This window comes from Nerophis lumbriciformis, linkage group LG23, assembly GCF_033978685.3.
Source record: "Nerophis lumbriciformis linkage group LG23, RoL_Nlum_v2.1, whole genome shotgun sequence".
Lineage (NCBI taxonomy): Eukaryota > Metazoa > Chordata > Actinopteri > Syngnathiformes > Syngnathidae > Nerophis > Nerophis lumbriciformis.
Window position 1 is genome coordinate 39,689,253 of NC_084570.2, and position 27,154 is coordinate 39,716,406.

Genomic DNA, 27,154 nt, shown 5'->3' on the forward strand with positions numbered 1-27,154 from the left:
CGCCACATCTTTGGCGGATGAGGAGGAGGTCGCGCAGCCGGTGGTGACGATGATGATGATGATGATGACCATGAAGATGGCGGCGCCTTGCGAAAGCCCGCCAGAGACGATGTGGTTGTGGGTGGATCTGCTGCCGACCAGGAAGATGGCGGTGTCATGCGGAGTCCCACCGGTGACGCGGAAGATGTCCGCGCAGTGCGAATGCGCGCCAGAGAAGATGAAGGTGGCGGCGCCGTGGAAAGAGACGATGATGTCTCCGTGGGAGGAGACGATGGCGGGGATGACAGCGGCGTGTGCTTGGCTGCACTGCTGCTGATAGTAGCCCCCCCTCCACTAGGCGAATGCCAGACGCCGTCCACCACTGGGAGAAGGAGTTCTAGGTTTTTTATGTCCCCCGATGCGAAAACCAGGAACGGGCGGAAGGGGGCCAGGAGGAGGGAAAACGACACGTCCCTCGCCGAGTCCCAGCAGGAGGCCAGGAAGGACATCACGGTGGGCTCCACTGGAGCCTTCGCCGGACTGGCAGGATGAGCGGGTGCTGGAAGGGATAGCAGCCGTGGTGCAGCTGCTGGAAGCTGCCTTGGAGCAGGAACGGGTGCTGGGCACTCAGCCGGTGTTGGTTGTTGTGGCGCCGCGACCGGCGTGCGACGCGGTGTGGGAACCGGTGGTCGGCGCGCTGGCACAGGCGATTGCCGTGGAGCCGGGACAGGATGCACAGCAGGCGACGGGGAAGATGGCGGCAGTGGCCGCGCCGGTCGGAGGTCCGGAACCGGCGGCCGAGCCGGGAAGAGCGAAGGCGGCGGTGGCCTAGCCGGTCGGAGAGCCGGAACCGGCGGCCGAGCCGGGAGGAGCGAAGGCGGCGGTGGCCTCGCCGGTCGGAGAGCCGGAACCGGCGGTCGAGGCGGAGAGTGAAGGTCCGAGCCTGCTGTGGGCTGGGACCGCACAAACCTGGCTTTTAAGTCCTCCAAAAATTGTGCGGTCCAGAAGGTCGGCTGTGCATTGCCGACAGGGGTTCTCGCGAGGACACAATCTTCTGGCTCGACGATACTGTGAGGAACTCGCATGGCTGCCGTTTGTGTGACCCCAAGATGCAAGAACCAGGAGGAGGATGAGCAGGTAAGATGATTTTAATTATAAAACAACAGAGAAATGTAGCAGTCTTGCATACAACAGTTCCTAACATAGTCTATCGTCGAGCACTGAGGAGTGCTCGAGAGAAAACATAAATAGACATATGCTGATTGGCAGCAGGTGTGGACAGGCTGCCAATCAACGGCAGGTGAGGAGAAAACAGTGCTCAGCGGAACAAACAGGAAGTATAACAAAATAAGAGCACTGACAGGAAGTAAATACAAAAACAATGAAACAAACCGAAATGAAGTGACAGATCGTCACATTATTAAGACATATGTATATATATATATATATATATATATATATATATATATATATATATATATATATATATATAAAAGAAATACTTGAATTTCAGTGTTCATTTAGTTACACATATACACACACATAACACTCATCTACTCATTGTTGAGTTAAGGGTTGAATTGTCCATCCTTGTTCTATTCTCTGTCACTATTTTTCTAACCATGCTGAACACCCTCTCTGATGATGCATTGCTGTGTGGCACGCACAACAGTGCTTTCATCAAATGCACTAGATGGCAGTATTGTCCTGTTTAAGAGTGTCACAACATTGCTGTTTATGGCAGACAGACTGCTTTACTGTAGACGTTCTTTATATTGTGGGAAAGCGGACTCAGGTCCGCATGGAGCTGGAGGGGGCGTGGCCTCCAGCTCCGCCTGAATTTCGGGAGATTTTCGGGTGAAATTTTGTCCCGGGAGGTTTTCGGGAGAGGCGCTGAATTTCGGGAGTCTCCCGGAAAATCCGGGAGGGTTGGCAAGTATGGATACAGATATACTACTTGTATCAGATACAGATATTGTAGTTGTATCAGATACAGATGTAGTATCAGTATTCATAAACATGCAATTGAATGATTTAATCAAATGTAATATGTGTTGTATTATTAAATATTATTATAGTTTAAAATGTGTTTTTCTTTCTGTCAAAACAGAAAGAACATTGAGGAAGAAAATATAACGTACTTCATTGACATCTAATTTACAATAACATATACACATACAATACAATCATATAGAGGGTCACTATATTGATGTACCTGGCCACATAATTGATGGGGCGGGCCAATTTAAATGACTTGGATCTGGCCACTATAAATGAAGTGGATCTGGCCAATTTAAATGAAGTGGATCTGGTCAATTTAAATGAAGTGGACCTGGCCAATTTAAATTAAGTGGATCTGGCCACTTTAAATGACGTGGACCTGGCCAATTTAAATTAAGTGGATCTGTTCACTTTAAATGATGTGGATCAGGCTATTTCTAAATTATGTGGATCTGGCCACTTTAAATGAAGTGGATCTGGCCAACTTAAATTAAGTGGATCTGGCCAACTTAAATTATGTGGATCTGGCCAATTTAATTGAAGTGGATCTGGCCAAACTAAATGAAGTGGATCTGACCATTTTAAATTATGTGGATCTGGCCACTTTAAATGAAGTGGATCTGGCTACTTTAAATGATGTGGACCTGGCTAATTTAGATTATGTGGATCTGGCCAATTTAAATGATGTGGATCTGGCCACATTAAATAAAGTGGATCTGGCCAAATTAGATTACGTAGATCTGGCTTTTTCTAAATGAGATGGACCTGACCAATTCAAATGAAGTGGATCTGGCCAATTTAAATGATGTGGATTTGGTCAAATTAAACTATGTGGACTTGGGCAATTTAAATTATGTATATCTGGCCAAATTAAATGATGTAGCTCTGGCCAGTTTAAATAAAGTGGATCTGGCCACTTTAAATTATATAGATCTCTCCAATGTAAATTAAGTCGATCTGGCCACTTTAAATGCATTGGGTCTGGCCAATTTTAATGAAGTGGATCTGGCCAATTTAAATGATGTGGACTGGCCAATTTAAATGATGTGCATGGACCTGGCCACTTTAAGTGATGTGGATCTGGTCATTTTAAATGAAGTAGATCTGGTCACTTTAAATTATGTGGATCTGGCCACTTTAAATTATATAGATCTGGCCAATGTAAATTAAGTCGATCTGGCCACTTTAAATGAATTGGGTCTGGCCAATTTTAATGAAGTGGATCTGGCCAATTTAAATGATGTGGACTGGCCAATTTAAATGATGTGGACCTGGCGACTTTAAATGATGTGGATCTGGCCATTTTAAATGAAGTAGATCTGGTCACTTTAAATTATGTGGATCTGGCCAATTTAAATGATGTGGACTGGCCAATTTAAATGATGTGGACCTGGCCACTTTAAATGATGTGGATCTGGCCATTTTAAATGAAGTAGATCTGGCCAATTTAAATTATGTGGATCTGGCCAATTTAAATGATGTGGACCTGTCCAATTTAAATGAAGGGGATCTGGGCACATTAAATGAAGTGGATCTGGCCAATTTAAATGAAGTGGATCTGGCCACTTTAAATGATGTGGATCTGGCCAACTTAAATGAAGTGGAGGCCAAATTAAATTATGTGGATCTGGCCACATTAAATTATGTGGACCTGTCCAATTTAAATGAAGGGGATCTGGCCAACTTAAATTAAGTGGATCTGGCCAATTTAAATGACGTGGATCTGGCCAAATTAAATGAAGTGGATCTGGCCACATGAATGAAGTGGATCTGGCCAGTTTAAATGAAGTGGATTTGGCCACTTTAAATGATGTGGATCTGGGCAATTTAAATGAAGTGGATCTGGCCAATTAAAATTAAGTGGATCTTGCCAATTTAAATGAAGTGGATCCGGCCAATGTAAATGAAGTGGATCTGGCCACTTTAAATGATGTGGATCTGGCCAATTTAAATGAAGTGGATCTGGTCAATTTAAATGAAGTGGACCTGGCCAATTTAAATTAAGTGGATCTGGCCACTTTAAATGACGTGGACCTGGCCGATTTAAATTAAGTGGATCTGTTCACTTTAAATGATGTGGATCTGGCTATTTCTAAATTATGTGGATCTGGCCACTTTAAATTATGTGGACCTGTCCAATTTAAATGAAGGGGATCTGGCCAACTTAAATTAAGTGGATCTGGCCAATTTAAATGACGTGGATCTGGCCAAATTAAATGAAGTGGATCTGGCCACATGAATGAAGTGGATCTGGCCAGTTTAAATGAAGTGGATTTGGCCACTTTAAATGATGTGGATCTGGGCAATTTAAATGAAGTGGATCTGGCCAATTAAAATTAAGTGGATCTTGCCAATTTAAATGAAGTGGATCCGGCCAATGTAAATGAAGTGGATCTGGCCACTTTAAATGAAGTGGATCTGGCCAACTTAAATTAAGTGGATCTGGCCAACTTAAATTATGTGGATCTGGCCAATTTAATTGAAGTGGATCTGGCCAAACTAAATGAAGTGGATCTGACCATTTTAAATTATGTGGATCTGGCCACTTTAAATGAAGTGGATCTGGCTACTTTAAATGATGTGGACCTGGCTAATTTAGATTATGTGGATCTGGCCAATTTAAATGAAGTGGATCTGGCCAATTTAAATGATGTGGATCTGGCCACATTAAATAAAGTGGATCTGGCCAAATTAGATTACGTAGATCTGGCTTTTTCTAAATGAGATGGACCTGACCAATTCAAATGAAGTGGATCTGGCCAATTTAAATGATGTGGATTTGGTCAAATTAAACTATGTGGACTTGGGCAATTTAAATTATGTATATCTGGCCAAATTAAATGATGTAGCTCTGGCCAGTTTAAATAAAGTGGATCTGGCCACTTTAAATTATATAGATCTCTCCAATGTAAATTAAGTCGATCTGGCCACTTTAAATGCCTTGGGTCTGGCCAATTTTAATGAAGTGGATCTGGCCAATTTAAATGATGTGGACTGGCCAATTTAAATGATGTGCATGGACCTGGCCACTTTAAGTGATGTGGATCTGGTCATTTTAAATGAAGTAGATCTGGTCACTTTAAATTATGTGGATCTGGCCACTTTAAATTATATAGATCTGGCCAATGTAAATTAAGTCGATCTGGCCACTTTAAATGAATTGGGTCTGGCCAATTTTAATGAAGTGGATCTGGCCAATTTAAATGATGTGGACTGGCCAATTTAAATGATGTGGACCTGGCGACTTTAAATGATGTGGATCTGGCCATTTTAAATGAAGTAGATCTGGTCACTTTAAATTATGTGGATCTGGCCAATTTAAATGATGTGGACTGGCCAATTTAAATGATATGGACCTGGCCACGTTAAATGATGTGGATCTGGCCATTTTAAATGAAGTAGATCTGGCCAATTTAAATTATGTGGATCTGGCCAGTTTAAATGATGTGGACCTGTCCAATTTAAATGAAGGGGATCTGGGCACATTAAATGAAGTGGATCTGGCCAATTTAAATGAAGTGGATCTGGTCACTTTAAATGATGTGGATCTGGCCAACTTAAATGAAGTGGAGGCCAAATTAAATTATGTGGATCTGGCCACTTTAAATTATGTGGACCTGTCCAATTTAAATGAAGGGGATCTGGCCAACTTAAATTAAGTGGATCTGGCCAATTTAAATGACGTGGATCTGGCCAAATTAAATGAAGTGGATCTGGCCACATGAATGAAGTGGATCTGGCCAGTTTAAATGAAGTGGATTTGGCCACTTTAAATGATGTGGATCTGGGCAATTTAAATGAAGTGGATCTGGCCAATTAAAATTAAGTGGATCTTGCCAATTTAAATGAAGTGGATCCGGCCAATGTAAATGAAGTGGATCTGGCCACTTTAAATGATGTGGATCTGGCCAATTTACATGATGTGGACCTGGCCAGTTCAAATGATGTAGATCTGGCTACTTTAAATGATGTGGATCTGACCAATTGAAATGAAGTGGATCTGGCCAGTTTAAATGAAGTGGATCTGGCCACTTTAAATGAAGTGGATCTGGCCACTTTAAATGAAGTGGATCTGGCCACTTTAAATTATGTGGATCTGGCGAATTTAAATGATGTGGATCTGGCCAATTTAAATGAAGTGGATCTGGCCAATTTAAATGAAGTAGATCTGGCCACATGAAATGATGTGGATCTGGCTATTTCTAAATGATGTGGATCCGGCCACTTTAAATGATGTGGATCTGGCCACTTTAAATGATGTGGATCTGGCCAACTTAAATTAAGTGGATCTGGCCAATTTAAATTAAGTGGATCTGGCCACTTTAAATGATGTGGATCTGGCCACTATAAATTAAGTGGATCTGGCCACTTTAAATGATGTGGATTTGGCCAATTTACAGTTGTGCTCATAAGTTTACATACCCTGGGATCATTTATGATTTCTTGGCCATTCTTCAGAGAATATGAATGATAACACAAAAACCTTTCTTCCACTCATGCTTAGTAGTTGTGTGAAGCTATTTATTGGCAAACAACTGTGTTTACTCTTTTTAAATCAGAATGACAAAAGAAAGTACCCAAATCACCCTGATCAAAAGTTTACATACCCCAGTGACTTTGATCTGATAACGTGCACAAAAGTTGACACAAACAGGTTTGAATGGCTAATCAAGATTCCAATCCTCACCTGTGACCTGTTTGTTTGTAATTAATGTGTGTGTATAAAAGGTCAGTGAGTTTCTGGGCTTCTGACAGACCATTGCATCTTTCATCCAGTGCTGCACAGATGTTTCTGGATTCTGAGTCATGGGGAAGGCAAAATAATTGTCAAAGGATCTGCGAGAAAAGGTAATTGAACTGCATAAAACAGGAAAGGGGTATAAAAAGATATCCAAGGAATAGAGAATGCCAATCAGCAGTGTTCAAACGCTGATTAAGAAGTGGAAAATGAGGGATTCAGGTAGACCAGCAAAGATTTCAGCCACAACGGTCAGGAAAATTGTTTGAGATGCAAAGAAAAATCCACAAATAACTTTAGCTGAAATACAGGACTCTCTGAGAAATTGTGGTGTGGCTGTTTCAAGATGCACAATAAGGAGGCACTTGAAGAAAAATGGGCTGCATGGTCGAGTCGCCAGAAGAAAGCCATCACTCCAAATTACTTTGTTCCAGAAGTTTTTAGGCTTGTCTCTTTGCTGTTTGGCGTAATGAAAGCGGGATACTTTGTGACATTTGCGCAGAAATTAATGGCAGAAAGGTTTTTGTGTTATCATTCATATTCTCTGAAGAATGGCCAAGAAATCATAAATTCTCCTAGGGTATGCAAACTTATGAGCACGACTGTAAATGATGTGGACTTAGGCAATTAAAATGATGTGGATCTGTCCAATTTAAATGATGTAGATGTGGCCAGTTTAAATGAAGTGGATCTGGCCTCTTTAAATGATGTAGATCTGGCCAATTTAAATTAAGTCGATCTGGCCACTTTAAATGAAGTGGATCTGGTCAATTTAAATTAAGTGGATCTGGCCAAATTAAATGATGTGGATCTGGCCACTTTAAATGAAGTGGATCTGGCCAATTTAAATGATGTAGATCTGGCCAATTTAAATGAAGTGGACCTGGACACTTTAAATGAAGTGGATCTGGCCAATTGAAATTAAGTGGATATGGCCACTTTAAATGAAGTGGATTTGGTCACTTTAAATGATGTGGATCCGGCCAATTTAAATGAGGTAGATCTGGACAATTTTAATGATGTGGATCTGGCCACTTTACATTAATTTGCCAGGCTACATTAAATTAAATTATAACTTCTGAAGTTGAGCTGAAGATTTAAGTGTTTAAGGTCCTTTAATGTTCAACAAAATTGAGGGAAGCCTTTAGTTTTACAATAAATATTTTATTGGTTTAAAAAACGAAAATGATGACAATGACCCCAGTGTGGAAAAAGTTAGGACACCCCTGCTGTATGAGAAGCAGGATTACGTAACCACATGACATGTTATACGTAACGTGACAGATTTACAAACTCATCAGTTTACTCATTGTAATATTTAAAAAAATATATGTAAATGTAGACATTTTTGAGGTTCGTTACTTAAGTACAACGATGTTTTCCTGAAGCGTTATTAATGTTTTTACGTAAGGCTACAAAGTTCCCGTTGCATGCTGGGTACACTCCTCCTTCCAGCGACGCAGTGCGCATGCGCGACAGAAAACTCCCATTATTATTTTTTTGCAAAGTGGGAATGTAGAATAATAATACAAAAACAACAAAAACTGTGAATTTTGGGGATTTACATGGCTCGTAATGGTTGTTGGAGTACGTCGTTGGAACGGAAGACGGCCTTAGACAAGAGCGACGACGTGGCTAAGTAACATCCTGCACTCTTGTCGGGACACTTGCAAACAAACCAACTCAGCTAGCTATGCTATGCTAGTTGCTATGCTAACATTGTTACCAACAAAAAGGAGGCTCGTTGCCGCTTTGTCTGCGCGTTAACCCGCATACGTTGTCCACACGTCAGCCGGTCACCGCCGCGATAAGCCTGCGTCTTCACGTTTGAGCGTCAGAAAGCATCTCCTAGCAGCCGTTAGCTCGCCGATGCTAACGTGATTCTTCCCGCGAGCCAAGCAGACGCTAAAGGCGAACATTTGCACAACTCGTCCCGGACTAGACGTCGCCTACGGGGGCTGGCCCTAACGCGGTAATGCCTTTTATATTCTGGACGTGTGCGGTGCACATTGCGGGGCTAGAGAGTGTTTTTGTGCGCCTGACAGCTGTCACTACACAGCTAGCTTAGCCGTTAGCTTAGCATGTGATCAACCACTGTGCCGCGGCACACTAGTGTGCCATGAGATACAGTCTGGTGTGCCGTGGGAGATTGTCTAATTTCACCTATTTGGGTTAAAAATATGTTTTGCAAACCAGTAATTATAGTCTGCAAATGATGTGTTGTTGTTGAGTGTCGGTGTTGTCTAGAGCTCTGCAGAGTAACCATGTAATACTCTTACATATCAGTAGGTGGCAGCAGGTAGCTAATTGCTTTGTAGATGTCGGAAACACGGGAGGCAGCGTGAAGGTAAAATTGTGTCTAATGCTTAAACCAAACATAAACGAAAGATGAGTGCCCCTAAGAAAAGGCATTGAAGCTTAGGGAAGGCTATGCAAAACAAAACTAAAACCGAACTGGTTGCAAAGTAAACAAAAACAGAATGCTGGATGACAGCAAAGACTTACTGTGGAGCCAATACGGCGTCCACAGTGTACAACCGAACATGACGTGACAATCAACAATGTCCCCACAAAGAAGGATAAAAACCACTGAAATATTCTTGATTCTTAAAACTAAGTAGATACGTGAAATATCGCTCAAAGGAAGACATGAACCTGCTACAGGAAAATACCAAAATAAGAGAAAACACCACCAAAATAGGAGCGCAAGACAAGAACCAAAACACTACACACAGGAAAACAGCTAAAAAGTCAAAATAAGTCAGGGTGTGATGTGATAGGTGGTAACGGTACACCAACTTTGAGACAAGAGCTATATTGATGCATGCTTGTTATGCATTAAAGTAATATCCAACAATTGCGACAACAACTTTTTACTGTTAACTGAGTTTAGTTTTTTTAATGATTTCTGCTGGTGGTGTGCCTCCAGATTTTTTCAACGCAAAAAATGTGCCTTCGTTAAAAAAAGGTTGAGAAACACTGTGATCACTTCAGCTTTTAAAACCTTTCTTCCACTCCTCTGGTTTCCTCCAAGCGTGGACATTTGCCGGTAAATACAAGTGATATCAGTGTTGCCACAGTAAACTTGAAAAACTAATCTGATTAATGACTACTGATTACTCCTTTTAGAAAGTAACTTAGTTACTTTACTGATTAGTTGATTTTAAAAGTTAGATTACAAGTTACTTTATTAGTTATATTCGGCGATGCAGCTACCGACATTACCCCCGCCGCCTCAACATAAAAATGACAAGCGGTTTTGCCAATAATCACTTTATTTAACATCAACAACTGCACTTAACATAAAGGCAGCACGGTGGACAGGGGTTAGTGCATGTGCCTCACAATACGAAGGTCCTGAGTAGTCCTGAGTTCAATCCCGGGCTCGGGATCTTTCTGTGTGGAGTTTGCATGTTCTCCCCGTGACTGCGTGTGTTCCCTCCGGGTACTCCGGCTTCCTCCCACCTCCAAAGACATGCACCTGGGGATAGGTTGATTGGCAACACTAAATTGGCCCTAGTGTGTGAATGTGAGTGTGAATGTTGTTTATCTGTGTTGGCCCTGCGATGAGGTGGTGACCTGTCCAGGGTGTACTCCGCCTTCCGCCCGAATGCAGCTGAGATAGGCTCCAGCACCCCCCGCGACGCCAAAAGGGACAAGCGGTAGAAAATGGATGGATGGATGGAACTGCACTTAACATAAATACTTGTTTTACATATTAAAAAAGAAAAGAAAAAAGACAGACTTTCTTTACTGGACATAAATATTTGTTTTATCTATCTATCTATCTATCTATCTATCTATCTATCTATCTATCTATCTATCTATCTATCTATCCATCTATCTATAGAAAAAAAAAAGGTTTTCTGTACAGCAGTTGACATAAATTCTTCTTTTTTTTTTTATATAAAATATACATATTTTTTACCTGACTGTTAATACTGCAATGGCAAAATCTACAAATATAAATGTAACTATTAAAATTATGTAACACTGAACCTGTCCATAGTGGATCTAACATAATAGTGTGACAGTCCAGTCCATAGTGGATCTAACGTAATAGTGTGAGAGTCCAGTCCATAGTGGATCTAACATAATAGTGTGAGAGTCCAGTCCATAGTGGATCTAACATAATATTGTGAGAGTCCAGTCCATAGTGGATCTAACATAATAGTGAGAGTCCAGTCCATAGTGGATCTAACATAATAGTGAGAGTCCAGTCCATAGTGGATCTGGCATGATATTGTGAGAGTCTAGTCCATAGTGGATCTAACATAATAGTGGGAGTCCAGTCCATAGTGGATCTAACATATTAGTGTGAGAGTCCAGTCCATAGTGGATCTAACATAATAGTGAGAGTCCAGTCCATAGTGGATCTAACATAATAGTGTGAGAGTCCAGTCCATAGTTGATCTAACATAATATTGTGAGAGTCCAGTCCATAGTGGATCTAACATAATAGTGTGAGAGTCCAGTCCTTAGTGGATCTAACATAATAGTGAGAGTCCAGTCCATAGTGGATCTAACATAATAATAGCGAGAGTCCAGTCCATAGTGGATCTAGCATAATATTGTGATAGTCTAGTCCATAGTGGATCTAACATAATAGTGAGAGTCCAGTCCATAGTGGATCTAACATAATAGTGTGAGAGTCCAGTCCATAGTGGATCTAACATAATAGTGAGAGTCCAGTCCATAGTGATTCTAACATAACAGTGAGAGTCCAGTCCATAGTGGATATAACATGATAGTGAAAGTCCAGTCCATAGTGGGGCCAGCAGGAGATCATCTTAAGTGGAGACAGGTCAGCAGCGCAGAGACGTCCCCAACTGATGCACAGATGAGTGGTCCACCCTGGGTCCCGACTTTGGACAGCTAGCGCGTCATCTGTGGTCACCGAATCTGTGCCCCCCCCTCCCCCCTCCACAAAGGAGAGGGGGGGCAGAGCAGAAAAGAAACGGCAGATCAACTGGTCTAAAAGGGGGTCTATTTAAGTGCATTACGTTGAAGTCGACCCATAATAAATAATTAATAATTTTACCCGGCAAATATACCGTATTTTTCGGAACATAGGGCGCACCGGATTATAAGGTGCACTGCCCATGAATGGTCTATTTTTTAATTTTTTTTCATATATTAGGCACACCGAATTATAGGGCAAATTAAAGGAGTCATATTATGATTATTTTCTAAATGTAAAATACTTCCTTGTGGTCTACATAACATGTAATGGTGGTTCTTTGCTCAAAATGCATAGATGATGTTTTACACATCATCTTCAAGTCGCTTCAGGATGCGCCGTTTTGTGGGCGGTCTTATTTACGGGCCTCCACTTTGACAGCGTCTTCTCCTCGTCATCTTTGTTGTAGCGGTGTAGCGTGCAAGGACGGGAGTGGAAGAAGTGTCAAAAGATGGCGCTAACTGTTTTACTGACATTCAGACTACTTCAATCAATAACGGAGCAGCATCTCCACATCCGGAAACAACAACGCCGGAAATGTGTCCCGTGAAAAACCGTCCGACCGGAACTCTCTAATAACTAAAGTTCCTTGGGTGAATAATGTAAACTCACTACGCTGGTATGTTTTAGCACTTTCATGGTGAGTTTACTGACCGATATAAGTAAGAACTTTACACTACTTTATATTAGAAATGGCACTAAGACATTTACTACTAAAACATTTTGATAGATTTTTGAGCGCCGTGTGTAATGTTCTATATTTTCAATGGAACATTTAAAATGTTGGTGTTGTTCATTTGAGACTAATCTCTTATGTTTGACTGCCATCTACTGGTCACACTTATAAATACACCCTGTACCAAATAAAATAGTGTAGCGTCCCGGAAGAGTTGGTACTGATTTGTTCTGCTGTGTTTATGTTGTGTTGTGGTGCAAATATTCTCCCGAAATGTGTTTGTCATTGTTGTTTAGTGTGGTTTCACTATATGACATATGTTTATGACAGTGTTGTTTAGTGTGGTTTCTAAGGCTGCAGCTAACGATTATTTTTCTATCGATTAATCTATAGATTATTTTTTTCGATTAATCGGTTAATCTATAGATTATTTTTTCGATTAATCTATAGATTATTTTTCCTTTTACCGATTATTTTTTTTTATTTAAAATGAAGATGAAAAAATAAATGTTGGCCAGTTTTTTCAAAAGGCATGACTTTTATATACAAAAAAAAAAGTATGGCCACTCAGTCAACATTGACAACAACATGACAAAATATTCTGTAACAATGTAAACATTTAAAACTTTTAACATTTAACAAAATTAAAAGTAGCTTATTTGCTTTTTAATGTGCAAATATAAAAGTAAACATCCAGTGCAAATCTTAATATTCTGCAATAGTATAAGCATTTCTAAAGTAAAAGTATTGCTTATTTTGCTTTAAAATGTGCAAAAATAAAGATAAACATCCAATACAAAAAAGTGCAAAACGAAATATTCTGTAACAGTGTAAACATTTCAACAAAAGTAAAAGTATTGCTTATTTTGCTTAATAACACAACAATGATAGTATGATTAAAGTGAAAGTTAATTGCTGGTTTGTACATAGTATATGTAACTGTTAATGTTGTAAAAGGTATTTGCACAACTAATTAACGTTAGCGTTAAAGAGGAGCGCGTCTTTGTAAACACTGAACAGGCATGCCAAACGCGCCTCTCAGAGCGAAACAGTGTTTTAGTTTATGAATTTACAACGCAGATACAAATGACACATTCATGATTTTGTGTAATGATGACAATGTATACTCACGCGGACGATTGACTAGTTGATGGTGATGGCAAGAACGCTGTCGGGGGTTTTCTTTTCAAATGTTCCTTCATAGCCGTTGTGCTGCTATGATAGGCCATTTCCGCTCGACACAGTGTGCATACAACAACTGTCAAGTGTTTTGCTTTTTTCGCTGTGCTTATCCCACACTTGAAGGGATGTACCAATGCTGAATGTGGCTTCTGGATTTCACTCAAAAGACCAGACCGTAGTTACTTTTTCCTTTTATTTTCCTTTAGTTTGCAACAGTTTTTCCAACCAAGAAACAGCTTCTTTTTTCTTCTTTAGTCTTTTTAGCAGTCTTTAGCAGTGTTAATAGACTTTAGTTTCTTTAGCTGTCATTAGCTGTCTTTAGTAGCCTTTAGTAGCCTTTAGCTTCTTTAGTAGGTGAAAAACCTTTAAGGACAAAACACCACAAGATTAACATGCTGTAAAAAATCAATCAATTATCAATCCCATAATTTACAACTATTAATTAGCTATCAAACTCTTAACCATTAAACAAGTGCAAGAAAATGGACACATCTTTTCCCTTTAAGTTAAAACAGATTTTAAATAAATTGTCTCAACATAAATGCACCAAGATACATATAAAATACATTTAACACCAGAAACACAATAGATAAATGCAACAGAAAACCCAATATGCAAATACATAAATACCTAACCAATTAACCACCTATTTAGATACATATTTAAAATCCATATTCAATATAAATATATTATTAATTTAGCAGTGAAACACTCAATCTTAAACGCTGTCTACTGGTAGAAAAATGCCCCTTTTTCTACGCCCTCACCAACACAGTTAAATCCAACACTTTAAATTGAGCGACTTCACCCTCCTGATGAAGCAAACTGCTCCAACATTTATCAAACTAAGCAAAGAATATCAACACTAAACAACAGTTACATAACACACTGTGTGTATTTAGCCTCCAGACTAAGCACGCTACATGCACACAACCCCCCCTCCCATCTCACCAGCGCAACAGGTGCGCCACACCCACGAAGAGAAATATTAAATCTTACATACTTTTGGCACAACTCTGGGTTATCTGTAATGAACTAAACCTTTTTCCACTCTGCGCTGGCGTCTTTTGTACTCCTTGATTTGACACAGCGGTCTAATTACCGGGCTCGCGCACCAGCAGATGAGACAGGAGCGCGCCGCGTTATACCTGCGCGCGAACGTAAACTGATCGGCTCTGATTTTATAAGCCGACTGGCCGAAATAATGCCGAATTATATACATTTGTTTATTGAAATACTCCCACACTTTTGACGACTTTTGGCGTGCTTTTTTTCCCTCGCTCGCACCGCTCGCATCATCTGCTTTGCGCTCCGCCATGACGGCAGTGTGACGTAAATATGCGACGCGTCGAAGCATAAAAACGACGTCAACGTATTTACGTAACCGATGACGTCGACTACGTCGACGCGTCGTTTCAGCCTTAGTGGTTTCGCTATATGGCACATATTTATGACAGTGTTGTTTAGTGTGGTTTCACTATATGACACATATTTATGACAGTGTTGGCGATGTTTATAGGGCCACCCTTAGTGTGACATGTATGGCTGTTGATTAAGTATGCCCTTCATTCACTTGTACATGGGATGTTCAAAAGCAACGTGGTCATTTAAATTGGCTATAATCCTACAGAAGTACAGCTTTTCTTGAAATCTTACGGTAAAAAAGACGTTCCGGTGTAAAAAGACACAAAAAGTGCGTTAACGCACGTTAACACTGATGATGCAGCCGGACACGCACTACTACACAGGCCTGTGTACCAAACACACCTTCCAAGTGCTAAACTTGTTTTTCTCCTTGTGCGTGGCTTTGCATGGCTTCTTGTGCGTTAGCCCCCAACCTGGCACAACCCTACTTCCCTCCTTACTTAATCCACCTCCACCTTTCTTCTGCAGGACTCATCCAGTCCTTCTAAGCCCAGCTCCATCGGACATGAAGTGAGGACAGACACATCTTCTGCACACTTTTGGACGTGAAGCTTACACCAGCAGCAGCATGTTCCTCAGACAGTCCATACCCTAGCCCAAACCGGAGCCTGGCTTCCCAAAGATGACAAGGTACGCTCTGGGCGCTTTCACACTCCTCATTGTGGCCGTGCGATAGTTAGTGGCGTAAACCTCACTTATGGAAGTGTTTTTGTAGCAAAACTCTTTGCAAACGCGTATCTCAATCTATGCATCTGTAATCTGATTCATTGTGTCTGTGTACTAATTTGTGTGTCTGTATCTCAATATGTGTGTCTGTAATCTGATTCATTGTGTCTGTGTACTAATTTGTGTGTCTGTAATCTGATTCATTGTGTTTGTGTACTAATGTGTGTCCGTATCTTAATCTGTGTGTCTGTAATCTGATTCATTGTGTCTGTGTACTAATTTGTGTGTATCTCAATCTGTGTGTCTGTAATCTGATTCATTGTGTCGGTGTACTCATTTGTGAGTCTGTATCTCAATCTGTGTGTCTGTAATTGGATTATTGTTTGTGTACTAATTTGTGTGTATCTCAATCTGTGTATGTAATGTGATTCATTGTGTCTGTGTACTAATTGTGTGTCTGTATCTCGATCTGTGTGTCTGTAACCTGATTCATTGTGTCTGTGTACTAATTGTGTATCTCAATCTGTGTCTGTAATGTCATTCATTGTGTCTGTGTACTAATTGTGTGTCTGTATCTCAATCTGTGTGTCTGTAATCTGATTTATTGTGTCTGTGTACTAATTTGTGAGTCTGTATCTCAATCTGTGTGTTTGTAATTGGATTTTTGTTTGTGTACTAATTTGTGTGTATCTCAATCTGTGTCTGTAATGTGATTCATTGTGTCTGTGTACTAATTGTGTGTCCGTATCTTAATCTGTGTGTCTGTAATCTGATTCATTGTGTCTGTGTACTAATTTGTGTGTATCTCAATCTGTGTGTCTGTAATCTGATTCATTGTGTCGGTGTACTCATTTGTGAGTCTGTATCTCAATCTGTGTGTCTGTAATTGGATTATTGTTTGTGTACTAATTTGTGTGTATCTCAATCTGTGTATGTAATGTGATTCATTGTGTCTGTGTACTAATTGTGTGTCTGTATCTCGATCTGTGTGTCTGTAACCTGATTCATTGTGTCTGTGTACTAATTGTGTGTATCTCAATCTGTGTCTGAAATGTCATTCATTGTGTCTGTGTACTAATTGTCTGTCTGTATCTCAATCTGTGTGTCTGTAATCTGATTCATTGTGTCTGTGTACTAATTTGTGAGTCTGTATCTCAATCTGTGTGTTTGTAATTGGATTATTGTTTGTGTACTAATTTGTGTGTATCTCAATCTGTGTCTGTAATGTGATTCATTGTGTCTGTGGACTAATTGTGTGTCTGTATCTCAATCTGTGTGTCTGTAATCTGATTCATTGTGTCTGTGTACTAATTTGTGAGTCTGTATCTCAATCTGTGTGTCTGTAATCTGATTCATTGTGCTTGTGTACTAATTGTGTGTACCTCAATCTGTGTCTGTAATGTGATTCATTGTGTCTGTACTAATTGTGTGTATCTCAATCTGTGTGTCTGTAATCTGATTCATTGTGCCTGTGTACTAATTGTGTGCATCTCAATCTGTGTCTGTAATGTGATTCATTGTGTCTGTACTAATTGTGAGTATCTCAATCTGTGTCTGTAATCTGAGTCATTGTGTCTTGTGTACTAATTGTGTGTATCTCAATCTGTGTCTGTAATGTGATTCATTGTGTCTGTGTACTAATTGTGTGTATCTCAATCTGTGTGTCTGTAATCTGATTAATTGTCTGTGTACTAATTTGTGTGTCTGTATCTCAATCTGTGTACATGTCCTAATTTTTGTGTCTATATCTCAATCTGTGTGTGTGTGTGTGTTTTTAGAGTAAGACTTGTGTGTCTGCCATGTCATCTTGCCTTTCCCGATATTCCCCACTAGTGGGCGTCTTGCACCCACTCATGTTATTTCCTGATGAAGTGTAAACAATGGATGTGGGATCACTAGCTGCAAGTACAAATTGATATTTTAGCAGTAACTCAGTGTTTCAAAGAAGTTCTCAGTAATGTTATCTGTCAACAAGTCAGTCTTATGTGGCGGCTTCAACAACATGAGTGGGAAGTAGAGGGAAAGGTGAATAACATGAGTGGGGAGTAGATGGAAAGGTGAATAACGTGTGGGGAGTAGAGGGAAAGGTGAATAACATGAGCGGGGAGAAGAGGGAAAGGTGAATAACATGAGCGGGGAGTAGAGGGAAAGGTGAACAACGAGCGTGGAGTAGAGGGAAAGGTGAAGTTGCAGACACGTCTTTTTTACACTTTCAGAAGTGTCTCTAAAGTCAATCAGACTTCCTGCATCACACAAATCTGAATACACACACACTTTTTTTTTCACAGACACACAAATTAGCACACGCGGCTCTGATTACACACACACACACACACACACACAAATTGAGATACAGACACACAAATTAGCACACACGAATCTGATTACACACACACAAATTGAGATACAGACACACAAATTAGCACACGCGGCTCTGATTACACACACACAAATTGAGATACAGACACACAAATTAGCACACGCGAATCTGATTATACACACACAAATTGAGATACAGACACACAAATTAGCACATGGACACGTGGATCATATTCCAGATGGAGATACGCCCTTGCAGATAGTTTCACTGCAACGATACTTCCATATTCACTTCCTGTGACGTGTTGACAGCGCGTGGCTGTTATCTCATTGGCTAGCACTGCACTTCTTCACTCTCAATCAGTGAGCCAGGCTCCAATAATGCTTTTTATTTAGTCAAACGTGAGTGCCGTATCAGACTTAAGTGTAAACGCCGACCTCAGCTACATGGCAGAGAGTAACCAGGCGACGCGTAGCAACACCCAACAGCAAGAAAACATCAATAAGAGTTAAAGGGGAACTGCACTTTAATTTGTATTTTGTCCGTCATCCACGACTCTTACGTAAGACAAGAACTTATTTTTTTAATGCATTCTAAATATAAATATGGCAAGTTGGCTAATGAGAGTACTCTATACTGCCTACAAAGTCCTCTAATACTCCAATTACATGTCGTGACCTGAACATTGGCACTATTGTTATTATAAGCGCTAACACAGGTGGACTACTTTTAGACATATTGAGCTGCTGCATGGCCTTTGAGTTGGTGTAAGTTAATTCCAGCTGATGAATCACGTCCCTCACCTGGATAGTAGAAGGTCGTGGACATAAACCCACACATTTGTATACTTTAACATCAAACTTAGACCCGGAGATGGAGAGAAAAACAGGAAAAGACGCTTGTTTGCCGCACATTCTGTTAAACCCTTTGTGAGAGTGATGATGAATTGTTGATGTAAAGGGGAAGATATAAACAACTCCTCAGTCTTATCCCATTGAGAGCAGATATTGTACAGTAAGTGATTGTTCATAGTTTGTAGTGGCTTTCGATGGGTGTAATTTAGAATTGTGTATGATGCTTAGACATGTTTTATAATGTCCACATAGGTGAGATAGTTTTTTATTTGGACGGGAAAGGTAGTTTAAATAGCTGCATATTAATAGATGAAGCAGTGATGTAATAATGCACATGGTCATTGACTGACATTAGTCGCATTGGCTCAAAGAACAAACTAACTTAGATGAACTTTAAATATTCAAGCATGTTTCAAGATGTATGCTGGCCAGGTTTAGGACAGTGGCGGGCAGCACATGGCCTGCGGAACTCTCCATGCCAACAAAGCCAGCATGTCTGACAGTAAGCACTCAGAAGTGAGGCTCCACTTTTCAAATTGGGCTAGTTCTAAGCTGAATGTGAGTGTGAATGTTGTCTAGCTGTGTTGGCCCTGTGATGAGGTGGCGACTTGTCCAGGGTGTACCCTGCCTTCCGCCCGATTGTAGCTGAGATAGGCTCCAGCGCCCCCCGCGACCCCAAAGGGAATAAGCGGTAGAATATGGATGGATGGATGCCACATACATACTACTGATTAGCATTAGCAATTTTACATGGCGATTCCAACACCTCCAGATGTGTTAAGGAATTCTAAAACTAAGTACCAAAATGTAATTTCATACTTTGCAAAATAAAGGGTTCCACAAAAATCATTATTAGTTTTATTTTAGCTAAAAATCCCAAGATACATTAAACGTACGATTTTAATTGCAATCAATGAAGAATGTTGTCATGAAATAAAATAGTGAACATACGAGGCAACTTTTCTTTTAGTAGTAAGTAAACAAACAAAGACTCCTAATTAGTCTGCTGACATATGCAGTAACCTCGTGGTTAGAGTGTCCGTCCTTAGATGGGTAGGTTGTGAGTTCAAACCCCGGCCGAGTCATACCAAAGACTATAAAAATGGGACCCATTATCTCCCTGCTTGGCACTCAGCATCAAGGGTTGGAATTGGGGGTTAAATCACAGTGCTGCTCACTGCTCCCCTCAAATCCCAGGGTGTGATTAAGGGTGATGGGTCAAATGCAGATAATATCTTCGCCACACCTAGTGTGTGTGACAATCATTGGTACTTTAACTTTAACTTACCGTATTTTCCGCACTATAAGCCGCCCCGGGTTATTAGCCGCACCTTCAATGAATGGCATATTTCAAAACTTTGTCCACCTATAAGCCGCCCCGGACTATAAGCCGCGCCTACGCTGCGCTAAAGGGAATGTCAAAAAAACAGTCAGATAGGTCAGTCAAACTTTAATAATATATTAAAAACCAGCGTTCTAACAACTCTGTCCCAAAATGTACGCAAATGTGCAATCACAAACATAGTAAAATTCAAAATAGTGCAGAGCAATAGCAACATAATGTTGCTCGAACGTTAATGTCACAACACACAAAATAAACATAACGCTCACTTTCTGAAGTTATTCTTCATTCATAAATCCCTCGAATTATTCTCCTTCGTTGTCCGAATTGAAAAGTTGGGCGAATGTGGGATCCAAAATGGATCTCGCTGTCTCCCTGTCTTAGTGAAGGTGTGTTCGCCTTCGGTCATCCATTGTTCCCACGCAGTTAGCAGTCTAGCTTCGAATGCCCTGTTGACACCAATATCTAGCGGCTGGAGGTCTTTTGTCAATCCACCCGGAATGACGGCGAGTATTGAATTAAGCGCGTAAGCGTGTCTCTTAATGTGATGTTATGAGCTAGCAAATATAACAACTACACTACCCAGCATGCAACGATAGTGACGAGCATGCGCGGTAGCCCTGAGAAGCGTTGTTGTATGTGCTGGCAGTTAGAATGTGGTTATGAGCACGCTGTGAGTAAACGTTGAGAACTCAGTTAACACGCCTCGTCTGCATTATTTATAATTAGACAGACAACACACTTAATAGGAGCCATTTTGGGGTCTTTACATAAACACACAAATGGAAATGAAACGTCACATATCCCAGCATGAACCGCGCGCTTCTTCTACGGGGAAAAAAGATGGCGGCTGTTTACCGTAGTTGCGGTCTAGCTTCGAATGCCCTGTTGACACCAATATCTAGCGGCTGGAGGTCTTTTGTCAATCCACCCGGAATGACGGCGAGTAGTGAATTAAGCGCGTAAGCGTGTCTCTTAATGTGATGTTATGAGCTAGCAAATATAACAACTACACTACCCAGCATGCAACGATAGTGACGAGCATGCGCGGTAGCCCTGAGAAGCGTTGTTTGGTGGTGCTGGCAGTTAGAATGTGGTTATGAGCACGCTGTGAGTAAACGTTGAGAACTCAGTTAACACGCCTCGTCTGCATTATTTATAATTAGACAGACAACACACTTAATAGGAGCCATTTTGGGGTCTTTACATAAACACACAAATGGAAATGAAACGTCACATATCCCAGCATGCACCGCGCGCTTCTTCTACGGGGAAAAAAGATGGCGGCTGTTTACCGTAGTTGTGAGACCTAAACTTTATGAAAATGAATCTTAATATTTATCCATATATAAAGCGCACCGGGTTATAAGGCGCACTGTCAGCTTTTGAGAAAATTTGTGGTTTTTAGGTGCGCCTTATAGTGCGGAAAATACGGTAATATTGTCATATTATTTTGTCAACATTATTCATTTCCTGTTAATATCTGCTTACTTCCTGTTTCAACATGTTCTATCTACACTTCTGTTAAAATGTAATAATCACTTATTCTTCTCTTCTTTGATACTTGACATTAGTTTTTGGCTGATACCACAAATTTGGGTATTGATCCGATACCAATTACAGGATGATAATAAAAATATTATAGTATCGACTATATACGTCTCTTGTACTTGGTATTGTTACAGTGGATATTTGTATAGATCCACCATTTTGTTTACATTAAGGAGCGCTAGTTTGCTCTCAGCGGCTATTGTATCCTCCTACGGTGTTTAGCTATTCCTCGTCCTGCAGGAATGATGATGGTGGAGGCGAAGATTAGTGATTTAAAAGTAGCTAAAACACTGTGGAGAGACGTTAGCCGCTAGCTAGCTATGTTTGAAAGCACTGCTGCCAGAGAACGTGTCAGTGTTTACAGCTTCACCTTTATCGTTTCTCCATTTTCCCCTCTTCTGTCTCCACACTGTTACTGCTCGTAAGTGCTCTCTGTGTGTTGACTCACATGCGCATCGACTCATATTGCCTGCCATGTCACCACCACGCAGCACCATCATGGCATGATAACAAAAATACTGGTATTTTTCAAAGACTGTATAGTACCTTTTTTAATTCATAAGTACCGCTATTCTGTATGACCCTACAGTACTTAGAGTACAAACACTTTGTAGGACTGGACAAAAGACAAGATTGGTACAATCAACTTAATGGCAACACACCGAGGACAAGCTGACATGATGGGATATCTTGAAGGGGAACTGCGCTCTTTTAGGAATTTTGCCTATCGCTCACAATCATTATGAGTGACAAGAAGACTTGTTTTTTTTTTGGGGGGGGGGGGATTTTAAAGATGATAAAAAAACACTTGAAACATGCGACTAAACTTTAAAAGTAGTCTCCTATGTAGCCTTCAAAGCCTCTAAAACAACTTCAAAACCCTCCATCAACGTTTTATATACACACTATTTTGACATAAATGGAGTGCTTACCCAAATAAACTGGAAAACATGTCCCTGGCCAGCTGGACCAAACAGACAACTGTCCATGGAGTGAGTCCCACTTTATATTGTTCATGATACACGCAACACGTCATGCGTGTTAGTACCACTACAGTACATACACTGTCTGGCTAGCTTTGTACAAAAAAAACATGAAATAATACTTTACACATACTGTAATATGATTGTTCATGTTTTTCACTCACTAGATTGGTGTTCTATCAGTGTTGTGTATTACAAACTCAAACGTGTTTTGTGTTGACATAGAAGCTAGCTTATCTCTTGCCGTAGTTAGCTTTTACCGCTAATATGGTTGCATGGCGATGTGTTAGCACTCTATAAAAAGAGTTCCTCAGTGTTCTCTAACAATGACAATGTTATCATACAGGTTACACAACGTAAATTAAGTATTGTTGAATGCATCTTTAAAGTAATTTAGAGGTAGAACGAGCCCATTTTTACATTTTAGAATGTAAAAAACCCCCCCAACTTTTGTCTTCTTTTCTCTCATAATGATTGTGATCGATAGGCAAAATTCCCCCCAAAAAGTGCAGTTCCCCTTTAAGTCCTGGGATGCGTACTCAATGCAGACGTCAAATTTGCTGATGTTAAAAATGTGAATGACTGAAAAGTTTTCCACAGTTGATGCGGTTGTAACATTTTTGGTCTCTTGTGGCATTTGATGGTGGCACGTATCAACTCTTTAGTTGACTGCAGGTGGAGCAGATCCACTTCCTGCAGGGATTGTGGGAAATGTAGTGTTTGATGGAAACCTTACAAGAAAGATGTAAGCTGTGATGACAGCACGCTGGAGTCCATCTCTCCTTTTGTTGCCTTTCTGTGGACAACATCCTGACACTAGTGCCATCTAATGTCAGGGAATTGCAATTGCATGCAAAGTCCAAGACTTGCAAATTAAACTTCAACGTATTTTAGTGTTGTTGTTTGGATATTTCATCCATTGTTGTTTTGAAATGATCTACTTGTTTTATAACGTGCACACTTCGTTTTTATAGCAATAAGTGGGCAGCACAGTTATTATCAACTCACTTTTAGACGTTAAGTACAAAATAACATGTTGTCACTCAACCATTAACACTTATTGCCACATAAACACACAAAATGACAGAGAATTGGTCCCGTTGAGTACCTACTGATTCCCAGGTACCAGGATTGTTGGTGTTTGGGTTCAAATAGCATCCCTGAACATACCCTTATTTTCTTTTTGCTCTTGTTTATTCTTCACTATCCTGGTTTTCTGAATTTTATGCATTCTAAATCATAAATAAACATTTGCAAAAGTCAGCTAACAATGGAGCCGATAGGGGCACTCTATAACGCCTATAAAGTGCTCTAAAAAACATCAAACACCTACACATGTTTTAAGTATATACACTATATTGCCAAAAGTATTTGGCCACCCATCCAAATGATGACAATCACTAATCACTTGGCCCGGCCACAGGTGTATAAAATCAAGCACTCAGGCACGGAGACTGTTTCTACAAACGTATGTGAAAGAATGGGCCGCTCTCAGTGATTTCCAGCGTAGAACTGTCAAAGGATGCCACCTGGAGTCATGAATCACGCTTTTCCATCTGACAATCTGATGGACCAGTCTGGGTCTGGAGGTTGCCAGAAGAACGCTACATTTCGGACTGCATTGTGCCCAGTGTGAAATTTGGTGGAGGAGGAATTATGGTGTGGGGTTGTTTTTCAGGAGTCAAGCTTGGCCCCTTAGTTCCACTGAACGGAACTGTAAATGTTCCAGGATACCAAAACATTTTGGACAATTCCATGCTCCCAACATTGTGGGAACAGTTTGGAGCGGGCCCCTTCCTCTTCCAACATGACTGTGCACCAGTGCACAAAGCAAGGTCCATAAAGACATGGATGACACAGTCTTGTGTGGATGAACTTGACTGACCTGCACAGAGTCCTGACCTGAACCCGATAGAACACCTTTAGGATGAATTAGAACAGAGACTGAGAGCCAGGCCTTCTCGACCAACATCAGTGTGTGACCTCACTAACGCGCTTTTGGAAGAATGGTCAAAAATTGCTATAAACACACTCCGCAACCTTGTGGACAGCCTTCCCAGAAGACTTGAAGCTGTAATAGCTGCAAAACATCATATTGAACCCTATGGGTTAGGAATGGGATGGCACTTCAACTTCATATGTGAGTCAAGGCAGGTGGCCAAATACTTTTGGCAATATAGTGTATGTCATGTAGTAACATTCATAATAACATGTCATATTTACATATTTTCATCATACTGTTTAAGTATATATGTCATGTAGTAACATTCATAATAACATGTCATATTTATATATTTTCATCATACTGTAAGTATATATGTAGTATCTAGTAACATTCATAATACCATGTATTATATACATATTTTTCATAATTTTGCGTATTAATTTCACAGACGCATCACAGCGCTCACTTTTCCCTTCAGCAACAACAAGACTACTAATCATGGCAGACTCGATGAGAGACAAAAAAGACTACTTTGGGACAAACGATGATCCAGAAGCTTCTATTTTTGAGCCTGAATATAAGGAAGATGATCTATACACATTTTAAAAGCTGTGTGCTAAACAGATGCAGCTTTAGTCAAACACTAAGCATCATGTAGCAGTATTGCTAAGTGCTGAACAAGATATACAAACGTAATAAAACAATCACTTACTGTACAATGTCTGCTCTCACTGGGATACAAACTGATGGGATGGTTGTATATCAACAATTTATCATAATCGTCACAAAGGGTTAAAAAACAACAAGCACTTTGTTGTGTCTTTCTGGCCATCTCCGGGTCTAAGTTGGATGTCAAAGTGTACCAACTTGTGGGTTTATGTCCACAACCTTCTACTATCCAGGTGAGAGACATGATTTATCATCTAGAATTAACTTTCACCAACTCAGAGGCCATGCAGCAGCTCAATATGTCAATATAGCAGCATAAGCTAGTTAGCTCTCTAGAAGGAGTTCCTCTGTGTTAGCGCTCATAATAACAATATCACTAATACTTGTTTAATATTCAGGTCACGACATGTATTGTTGGCCCTTTTTGAAGGGTTCTTTACAGGGCTTTATGGGCGCAACAGTGTACTCTCATTAGCCACCTCTTACTTGCTGTTATTTATGATTTAGACAGCATAAAAGAAGAAAAAAACGTGTTGTAAGGCTTGTGAAGATAGACAAACAATGCTCTGTGTTGATATCATTTGAAGTTGTTTTGTTGTTGTTTTGGTTCCAAGCTGCTGGCAGGCTGCAGCGACACAATGATGGGAGGCAGTGACACGGGCAGCGGGGACAAGGATGGGGCGGGCACCGCTGCCATCCACATCCCCATTGGCTGGCACAGAAGAGCAGATGGCGGCCGGGTGGTCTACGTCAGGTGACCTCTTTTTCTCTTTACATTACAGTCGCCCCTTCACTAGACTTACCCGGGAAGTGATGTCCATTATTCTAACCATTAGTGGACTAATGGGGTATTGGGCATGCACCTATTCAGTGGCTGTCACTTTAAATAGAAGCAAGAACAGGCAAAGTGCTCACAACAGCCACGTGTCATTTCTTTTTCAAACAAAGAGCGGCAATAAAACCACTCCCTCAAAAAGAAACAAACATTTTGTGATGTGTTTCCAAAGCTGCCCACTGCTATATTATTGATTATTCATTAGCAATCCAATAGACTTGACACATTTTAGCTTCACACCTAAAGTTCCTGACAAGCACAAAGTACTTGAACCAATTTACACAAAGTTTAGCTGAACTTTGGCTAAAATGCTATGTTGAAGTTATTTGTTGGCGAGCTAGCACTGTAACAAGCTGGTATGGCATGCTCCAAAACAACAACATGAGCAAGGCATTCATGTCTTCAACAAGATTGTTTCCACTACAGAGCATGTCATGAAGCTGAATTTCCCCCAGGGATCAATAAAGTACTTTCTATTCTATTCTATTCTATGTTACATCTTCATTCCAAAATTCAATACTATTAATACCTGGCCTAAAAACACTTTTTTAAAAACTGATCCTTATTATAAAAATAAATACATAGATTTTTGAAAAGTATGAATCAATTTAGAAATCGGGATGAATAAGAATCACGATTGTGCACCCCTAGTTTTTTTTTTGCTCTAACTCAGGAGTGTCCAAACTAAAGCCTGCGGATGTCTTCAATTTGGCGCCAGCGATGGTTTGAAATATTAAACTTCCTTCACTGGCTGTCTGAATGGTGTCAAATTGTAGCTATCATGTGGACAATGTGAGTAATACAGGTTGAAGTGTACTGTATTGAGAATGTGTGCACAGTGTTTACTTATATTACCCACTCCAAACAACCTTCCCTAGTCCTGGCGCAGAAGAAAATAAAACTCAACCAACACAAACAGTCAACACACATAACACGACCTGCTCACTGAAACTTGTGGATATTATATTAAAAAAAAAAAATCAGTGTAAAAATGTGAAATGACACCCATGCATTGCAAGGCATGATGG

The 27,154-nt window shown here is 40.4% G+C and overlaps 1 protein-coding gene across 4 annotated transcripts in view; it reads left to right on the plus strand.

The window, feature by feature from the left end:
* The first annotated feature begins 6,722 nt into the window (after positions 1 to 6,722).
* Positions 6,723 to 27,154, plus strand: part of mbd6 (methyl-CpG binding domain protein 6) — an 86,445-nt gene continuing 66,013 nt past the window's right edge. For 2 of the 4 annotated variants that reach the window (XM_061985554.2, XM_061985558.2), the window contains exons 1-3: positions 8,197 to 8,357; positions 15,430 to 15,591; positions 25,906 to 26,045. In XM_061985554.2, the coding sequence (XP_061841538.1) occupies positions 25,930 to 26,045 (116 nt within the window). In that variant the 5' untranslated portion in view covers positions 8,197 to 8,357; positions 15,430 to 15,591; positions 25,906 to 25,929. Of the gene's footprint in view, positions 6,829 to 8,196; positions 8,358 to 8,446; positions 8,691 to 15,429; positions 15,592 to 25,905; positions 26,046 to 27,154 lie in introns of those variants that run through there. The other 2 variants (XM_061985555.2, XM_061985557.2) reach the window with 2 other exon arrangements.